Raw genomic sequence first — 9,234 nt, 5'->3', positions numbered from 1 at the left:
GAAGAGAGAGAGAGAGAGAGAGAGAATGAGAGAAAGGAGGGGGGATTGGCAGAAATGAATGTGAACAATAAACAGAATTAGTAAGGCCCTGAGAAAACAACTGCCACTTTAACGAACTCAGAAATACCGTACTGAGTCATAAATCAAGCACCGGTATTGCACGTCGCCCTAGCTGAGATTGCCTGTTTTTATCCATCCGGAGTGGGCAGCGGTAGAGGAAAATGCTCTTCTTCAGGGATGCCAAAAGGTAGGGGAGACTAATGGGTGGATCGCGTGATGGGTCTGCGCAACTCTTTCTAGAACAGCCCGTGGGACGTTGCGGAAGCACAGCCAGCTTTTTGGCATTTTGCATGACAGCCTTCTAGACGAGCAAACTGGGTCCTTCTCCCCCCCCCCTCCCCTCCCCAGTTGAATTCTCTTCCCTCCCTCCTGAAATGAGTTTTCCCCTTCCTCCCCCCCCCCACCCCACCCCAAACCCACATACACACACTCACACACACTTTTGAATTTTCTTCCCTTGAACTCTCGTCCCCACCGCCACTGACCCTCCCCTCCCCCGTCCTTTTTTAAATTCTCTTCCTGGACCCACCCCTTCCTCCCTTAAATTGTTTTCGTACTCCCTTCTCTCGAATTCGCTTTTGCTTCTTCCGTTCCTGTCGTTTCCATGATTGCTTTCGTCGTTAATTAAGATTACAACTTATTTTTACAGTTATTAGTACGGAAGCCAGGAGACAATCCCAGAAAGTTTTCATTTCTTCTTTGCGAGCATTTCCTGTTTTCTGTCAGTTTGGCACTCTTTTCCGTCAGCACTAGATCTAGATCGATATGTTTTTATTCCCTGATAAAACATGTTTATTTTGGTCTTTGTTCCTGCTCCCAGTATTTTAGTTGGCGTTCTCATACGAGCTGCTCCGTTTAAGTTTTAAGTTTATAGGCCTAATCGTTTACAGTTGAAATGAAGTCGTTATTGTGCTAGCTTGCCGTTGGCAAAACAAAGCAATTGTTTGTCGCTGGACGTGTTCTTTTTTACTTCGGTTTCCTTGTTCGTTGTCGCATAACATCGAAGTAGGCTGGATGTTTGAAGGGGTTGATGGTAGCTCAGAGGCGAATGAAAGGCGCAGTCAGTATCACAACCTCCAAATTCCTTTTGTTCAGAGCAGAGGGAAGCAATACAATCAAACAAAATGCGGGCGTTGGGTCCAGTAGTCCTGGTGAGCTACGAGGCTCCTGTGTGATTTATTCCTTGCGTGTGTCCAACTCAATGAATCACTTTTTCCTGTCAACAGCGCTTCCGATTGTGTAAATTGCATTTTCTGCTGTTTCACTGCGTGCCCCGTGTTCTTGACGTCATGGTTTCGATATTGGCGCGGGGCATAAGCTTACAACGCTCTACCGCTGCTGATCGTGAGGTCAATTAAGAAGGACATGAGTGAGTCGCACTGTTGGCCTTAAATAACGATTTGGCCTCAAACAGCCGGTTAGGAGAAGTTCGTAGTAAAAGGCATCCTCTGTCACATGACGCATTTCTGTAAATGTATGAATTTCAACTTTTAATTTTAAACTCAAAACGTTATGTAAATTATTATTACCCCCTCCCCCTTTTCCCCTCCCAGAAAAAACTATTTAAAAAACCCTGAAAAACAAAACAAGAACCAACAAAAAACAACAACAATTTCTTCCTTTCCTATTTTGTTTTATCACATATCTTTTCCCTAATATCTCGTTTGTATTTTAACGGAGTCGTATATAATATGCACTACTTATTAGCTTTGGTATTGAACACCCAAACCATTGCTTTCCTTTTTATTACGGATTGCATTTCTGGCCAAATAACACGCATATCCTTATCCTAAGATTAATTCCCGGGGTAAAATTAAAAAATATGTTCACCCCCCCCCAACTCCAAATTTCCCAGACTCGGGATGCACATATAGGTAAAATAAGGTCAGAAAGGCGGACACAACTTAATGCGAAAGCGATCACAGTAGGCCTATGTCAATGACGCATCGGCAGACATGAAGCTGTGTGAACAGAGGATTTGCTTATCCGCGTTTGGCGGGGTCTGAGCATGGAGCTACATGATAAGTTTGGCTGTTTTCACAAAGAGGTGCTGTGCGTGGTCCGTGCTCCTAAACAAGCAGCCAACCTGCGTTATCACTGGTGCTGTGGACAAGCATTATTGGCTTTCGTTTATTTGTGTTAACTTCCTTCATTAGCTGGCCGAGGATAACACATTGATTGTATTCGCATGACTTTACAGGGACAGGTTCGCTCAATAGTTTGATGGTTATGAGTAAGAAAGCTTTACACTTTCCATTGTCATGCAGTTTTAGATCTACACCCCTCCTCACCACCCCCTCCCCAGCCAGTCTCCATCTTATATTATATCACTTTGTAAGGACTTACACTTTTGCTTCTTTTCATTCAAATTTATTCTCAAAATCCTACTTAGATTCTATTTCAATTCCTAGCAACGGAATGCTTGTTGATCACCTTGTGTTCATTAACATAATCTAGAAGAGAAGAAATCTAATATAGCATAGATTGGTGTGTTGAAATTTCTTTTCCTTTTGTTTATTCGCATTCTTAATTCAATTTTGGTCGTTTGCGATAATTCTAAATGAAAAGAGAGAAATAAAAGTAGACCTATTCCTTTGATATACTGACCAAAAGACACATAGCCTTAGAATCAATAGTCGCCGTTACGGTCTTTTCATTGATTGCTTTATCATTTTCCATTTCCAATCACACAGGAAGTCTAAGCTTTTAAAACGCTGTTTGCGAAACTGTAGATCAATATTATGCTAGCCTTTTGCAAAAGGCTTGATTATTGATAAACGATCGTGTTATGAGACGGCGTACTCAAGCAGAAGACTGGGAGTCGGCGTGGATACAGGCCAAGAGGAAAGTGTTATTGAAGAATGTATTACAGTGGATTACTGTCTTTTATTTTTCTAAACAATGTGAACAGGCCTAGAATTCTGCTTTGTCCACGTCCTCACTTTTTAAAGGACCTTCTCACATTAAACATGATGCCCCATAATAATGGCACATAGTTTGATCCTGTGATTTCAGTATGTAAGTCACTCAACCACGAGAAAACCAGTCTTCGTCATATTTATTAAGAGTTTCATTTTCTGAACCAACGCTACCCAAAAACGACTTAAGGGCTGGCCTGGTCCATTACGCAAGTGGTGCAACTGGCAGAAAAGTTGAAAAACTAACAATTCCACCATGACGCCAGATTTGGAAAATAAAGCTGAGTCAGAAAAGAAGAGAACCATATGCGGTAGAAATTCTGAAGATCGATATCAGTGACACCTCAGAATGAGTTAACGGCAAGTATCTTTTCGTCTGAGAATCAACACGTTTGATAGAAAGAAAAAAAGATCAGATACGAAAGCTATCCCCTCTTCCCAGTTTCAAATACAACATAATCATAATGTGTGTGTGTGTGCCATAAACACAATACAACAGCCACATAACAAACTACATGTATTGAGTATTGTTTAAAGTCTATTATTGTTATTATTATTTCTCTTTATAAATTGTATCGAAAGAAAAGGAAAAAAATACCATACAAAACAAGTATGGCCCCAAAATGGAACAAACCGAAGGCGCTCAATAAATGAACCTTTCAATAGTGTTGCTTCATTGCCCACCACCTAAAAATTTCAGAATAGCGAATATTCTCGCACTTGTAACAGGAAATGGAAACATTTGATATTTTTTAAGTCTAAAGTATCGGCCTGCGCTTAGTTTTGAACGTCTCAGTCACACTTGGGGTAATGTTAGTACCGTAAGTTATTTCCAGCCTTCTAATCGTGACGTACGCGAAAGGTTTTTGTGGGACTTTCTTCAAGATGGTGTTCTTCCTTCTTTTTTTTTTTCGTCTACGCGTCAGGAAACTATAGTTAGCTTTTAATCAGGAGATCGTAATTTGTTCTGATGTGCGCTCATTTTCCCGAGAAAACCATCATTTTGGATTTGCCACTTCAGGGATATGCCACGCCGGCTGTCGGGTTGCAGCTTGGTATGAAAACTGGCCAAAGGGCGAATGAGAAGGCCAACGGTGGAACTCTTGGGGGGGGGGGGAAGGGGGAAAGAAGAATTTGAGTTTGAGTATGTATTGCTATGTCTTTTTTAAAAATCTCATTCTTTCCGTTGCCCTCATTTTCTGCCTTCGAAACGTACTGTATAATGTGTTATGAGAAATCATTGTGTAAACAACATGTTGGGATATTTCACCAATACTCATCATAAATTACCGGCTGAAGGACAGTGCATACAACAGCCTTCAGTTCGCTCTTTGTGAAGGATTTAATGTTAAAAAGAAAAAATTACGTAATACACTCTGATTTTTTCCATTGATCCCCTGCCCCCCACCGCCCACGAAAATATTTTTACCCAGAGGTGTTATTATTACATGATGTTGTACAGAGTTGTGTTAGACAATGGTAGACCAGGGCTTAGTTTACATAAATCTTTGTACTTTAGAATGACACGTGTGGGGGAGCATTGCCCAGGGACTTAGATTAATGATCGGAAAATCACCCAGAAGAGAACAACATCCGTCTTTCAATTGTCAGCACTATTGTGCACGGGGTTTTGATTCGACGTTGCTATTGAAATTCAGTCACGTGTGTCGATGCTTCGATCAGTCTCTTCCACTTTATCCCTATTTACGTCTTTGTGGAGATGGCGAGCTCTGTCGATGGCCTGATTCAGCCTCTCGACTTAGGCCTATCTGTCCATGTCACAGCTGTTGTAAGCGAGGTTGGGATAAAATATTGGTCTACAGTCAGCACGAAGCAGTCTTGTGTGCGTCATGCTGCCTTGGTATATCAATTCGAAGGCATGTTCGATAGATAAGTTTACTGATACCTTCAGGAAAAACAGTAAGGATCATGTGTACTCCAAGAATGTGACAGGAACAGCATTTCACACGTTTGAATGCTGAAAAGATGTCTACCAATTGTCAAGGTCATTAAAATTTTGAGTAATCCCAAATAGCCATTCAAGTATTCATTGTTGGCTCATTCAGTTATCAACGGTTCAGATTCTCACATAGGTGGTATGCAGAGTGTGTCCTTTTATGAATACAGACCATTTTCCGCCTCCTATTATGTAAAGTGAAATCGTCTCTGTGTCTCTGTCCTATTTTCTTCTCCCAGCTCCAATCTGACAGGTTGCTAAGGTTATAACGTTAAATCTCACCGTGGAGTGGTTTGTCCTAGTGAGTGATGGAGCTCTCTGCCCTGATAGAGTTTTCTGATACTTTCATGAACGGTTTTGTTATGGCAACGGAAAAGACTCGGGCGTTTGTTTTTTTAAAATATTGGGTAATTCAGTTTGTCTATATGCTGAAAGGAAATAAAGAAATCTAGGTAAGGTTTATCGCTTGTAGAGAATAATTGATAATAAATTTTTGTGGCCGTAAGCTATGTAACACGATAGCCATTTTAAATCTTTAAGGGGTTCTAATTATTTATAGTTTCCTGCTAGATTATGGTTTTGAACATCAAATAAACTGATATACGACCAAAGAGCAAGCGTCTATTTATGAAATTAATGTCTAGACGTGATTCGGTGCTCGAACAATACTGTGTTGGAGCATTAAGTACGATGGCGGTTCACACAAGTAGTTTCAATTCATTGCGTTCAAGAACACACTTTAATTATCAACCTTTAAAAAAGTTTTAAAAAGCAGCATACGGACAGATATTTTTTGTAACTTGCAAAATACTGAAGTAAAAGGTGTATTTGCTGGAATCTAAAGATGGAATCAGTACAGTTTGAACAACAACAACAACAACAACAACAAATAAATGTTCGTGTTTTGGGTAACATGATTAATGTTCTGGGTTCTCCTTTGCAATACATGTATCAATGTTTACCAATATCTATTGTTGTGAAATAGCTTTATTAAAATATAACACCTTCTAATATCGTTACAAATAATTAGCTACCTGTTTAGTTCAACTATTTTGGAAATGAAAAACAATAATCATTGGACCCACGGTGGCTTCCGTCTCGAATTGGAGTCTAGATCTAGATCTAGTGATTCTCTACAACAATATCCTTTACGATCATGTGAACACAGACACGATGTATCACACGGCTAATCATGCACGACTGTGATTTCTCTTCTTGGCATCGACACATAATCCGTTGTATACCGTAAATCATAACTTCCATATGCCATCGTGTTCTAGCAAAACGTGAGAACGCAGAGGCAGGCAGAAAACAATTACCTGATAGATTACTTCCCGGGGGCGGATATGAAGGAAAATCTATACGCGACAGACAAACCCAATTTGTAACGAGGATGAATTCTCTCCTTAAAAATCGGGCAGACATTCAGCACCAATATCCTTGCTTTACTCTTTTGCCATTGAAAGTTAGCTTCACATTATCTACCGACTCGTTCACTGACACATTACATTACAACCACCCGGAAGTTCTTTCCTTGTTTGCTTGGTTGGGTACATAAGAGGGGAGTCTGTGAAGTCTAATGCAGGGCTATGACCTGGAAAATCCTCAACCAGACTAAAAAACCGAGTCTCGCTATGTCGTTCCCTTTTCTACAGAACACACCCTTCAAGCAGATGAGTCAGTGTATGGTGTAGACCGGGGCATCACCTTTCGACCACTCTCAAGCACGCTGAAACATTAAATTAAAATATTCTAATAACACAATGTTAAATACTTAAACCCCTACAATTTTTTGTTCTGATGTTTACAGACCTTGTATTCCATGAGAAAAGTATGTCAAACCATTCAAAAGGTCTGTGTTGGGTTATACTTTGCTAATACATGTACATGTAATATGTCAAGAACAGAACTCACGAAACTTTGTTCTCAACACTGCTATAATTATTTTAAAAGTTATTTTCCGAGCATAGTAATAACTTTGTTTAAATGACAAAAAGGCATTGATTGTTCTACCGACTAAGTATAAGTGGAAGATTAGAAATTGTTCCTTTTGTTTCCTATATATATGGAAGCTTTGCCATTCCTTTATCACGTCAACTGTTTTTGATAGGTCATCCTACAAATCTGTTTTTAGTCAACGTTTTAACTCTGACTCAGTTTGTACTGGTGTTTTTCTGGCCTTGACTTAATTTGTAACATAAGCGTTTTACTTCTTCACCTGAAATCGATAAACACGTCGTCATTTCTTCCTTATTTTTTTTTTTAGACCGTACAGGTTCACAGCTGTTCATTGAATCTCCATAGAGTATACATTGATTCTTTTTGTTCGATCAGTTTACAAACAGTCCCAAGCGTTACGTAAACCCTAGAAATCTACGTGTGAACTTTACAACCCATTTGTCCTGTCTGTGGATAGCGACAAGAAGAAACGCAAATGTGAAACTGTTCCGTTCTCTCATTCCAACTCGTGCTGTCTACTTTACTGTATTTCAAGTCACAATGACGTCATCGATCACGGGGCTAGAAGGCTTTCGGCTTCCGAGGGACTGCAGATAATTTAGGAGAGTTTTACAGAGAGCTTTCTAACGTTTTCCGCCAGCAAACTCCGGACTCTCGTGTTTCGGTCGTCATAAATTCCCTCACTAGTAGTATACAGAGACAGTGCTTGTGTGAGTGTTAACGTAACGTTCAAAACGTGCATGTCTGGCTGCGGAACAACGAATGTGTCACGCCGTTCTGGACAAGGTTTAATTTCCGGGATTTTTGTTTGCTTTAATTACCTCCCGCATGGCGCCTGATGTCACCAATCAGATTCCCGAACGTGGTACAAGCTTTAAATGTCCTGATAGATTTATGGCCAGTTCTAAGGACAGAATCTCGTGCACTGGACAGTGACAGTCAATGGAAGCTCATAGGATGTGAACGGGTGGATACCTGCAAGGTCAGACGTTTTCCCTGAGTGGAGTATTTTAAGCCAGCAGTATCGATACCTCAGTAATCACGGCGCCCTCACCGGGGCATAGCATGTTCCAGCTGTCCGACCCATGGATCTGCATCATCAAAGGTGAGTCCAAATAGGCCACACTTCATTTGCCTTTGCATTGACAAACGGTCTGAACATTTCAGTTTATTTCTACAAAACATCTGTTGTAGAATTGTTGCGCTCTGTTGCCTTTCAACCTAAGGACGCCAGCTTGATTCCCATATTTCGAGGCATTGGGGAGATATTCTAACGAGTATCTATCTCCATTTTTCAGCTAAGACTAAGATGTATTTCATTCTCACACAATCTGGATAGGTTCTGAGTAGTTCTGACTGGACATCCTGCCTCATAAATAGTAATAGTAAACCGTGCATCGTGTCTGTTGGATGATAAACTACACTTTAGTTGAACCGAAAAAGGACACTATCTTTAAGAAAAATAAACCCGTGCATCTTTCAGGGTGTATCTCTTCTTATAGTCTCTGTCGATGTTTGAATAAACAATATAAACTGATATTGTAGATCCTGTTCGAATTGAAACTGAAGTCTCAGCAGGGCTTCCTTCCTTTTCGTACGTTATATTCATGGAATGAAAATATTGTCAGCCTCAAGGGATCTGCTTTCGTTGTATAGATGTACTGATTGTACATGTATGTCTAGTTATCATTTTGAACAAAGAATCCGTTGCATGTGTATTGGATTTGAAATACATATTATATCGGGATTCATGTGTAAAGTATCTAAACCTATGAAATAACGTCTGTCTGAACTGTCTCTGATATGACAGGGTGATGAATTATAAAAACTCCCCTGCGTCCCAGGATAAAAATACCCCTGTAGGGGTTTCAACTTTGAACCCTGCCCACCCGCACCGTGCTTAAAATAATACAATATACCAAAAGAGTGAAACTACCTACACCATTCATAAGTAATCTGACAACGATATTGAAAATGGCTGTGACAAGGATGATGACAATAACCCTCACTTTTCGACAGATATATCTATATGTAGCTTCTAAAACAATGACAAAGACACCGGTAACCAATTTCTGTTGATCGGAAAGTAGGCTGGATTTTAATCCTATCTCAAGTGCTTGTTGCATTATTGACTACATTCTTCTTGTATGTCTCTTAAAATCCTCTTTGTAGCCGCCAACTAATCTTTTTCATTTTCATCTTAGTGCGCTCTACAGCTAGATCTAAAGATTCACGTCCATGCATTTGTAACATTACACACGTTAAAAAATTCCCTCAGCCAGGAATTCTTGTTTTTAGAAATAAAGATTTTATATCTGGAGGGGGGAGGGGGGGGGGGGG

At 40.1% G+C, this 9,234-nt stretch overlaps 1 protein-coding gene across 1 annotated transcript in view; it reads left to right on the top strand.

Moving 5' to 3' along the window:
- The window catches only part of LOC101855091 (protein unc-13 homolog A), a gene marked incomplete at its 3' end in the record, with an annotated part of 96,500 nt that overhangs the window by 15,144 nt on the left and 72,122 nt on the right, over window positions 1-9,234 (top strand). Inside the window, 1 exon segment of the mRNA XM_013080350.2 lies at window positions 7,270-7,999. Within this exon segment, the coding sequence (XP_012935804.1) occupies window positions 7,960-7,999 (40 nt within the window).

Source organism: Aplysia californica, unplaced genomic scaffold, assembly GCF_000002075.1.
Source record: "Aplysia californica isolate F4 #8 unplaced genomic scaffold, AplCal3.0 scaffold00082, whole genome shotgun sequence".
Taxonomy (NCBI): domain Eukaryota; kingdom Metazoa; phylum Mollusca; class Gastropoda; order Aplysiida; family Aplysiidae; genus Aplysia; species Aplysia californica.
The sequence above is the reverse complement of the archived record's forward strand: the minus strand, read 5'-3'. Positions and strand labels throughout refer to the sequence as shown.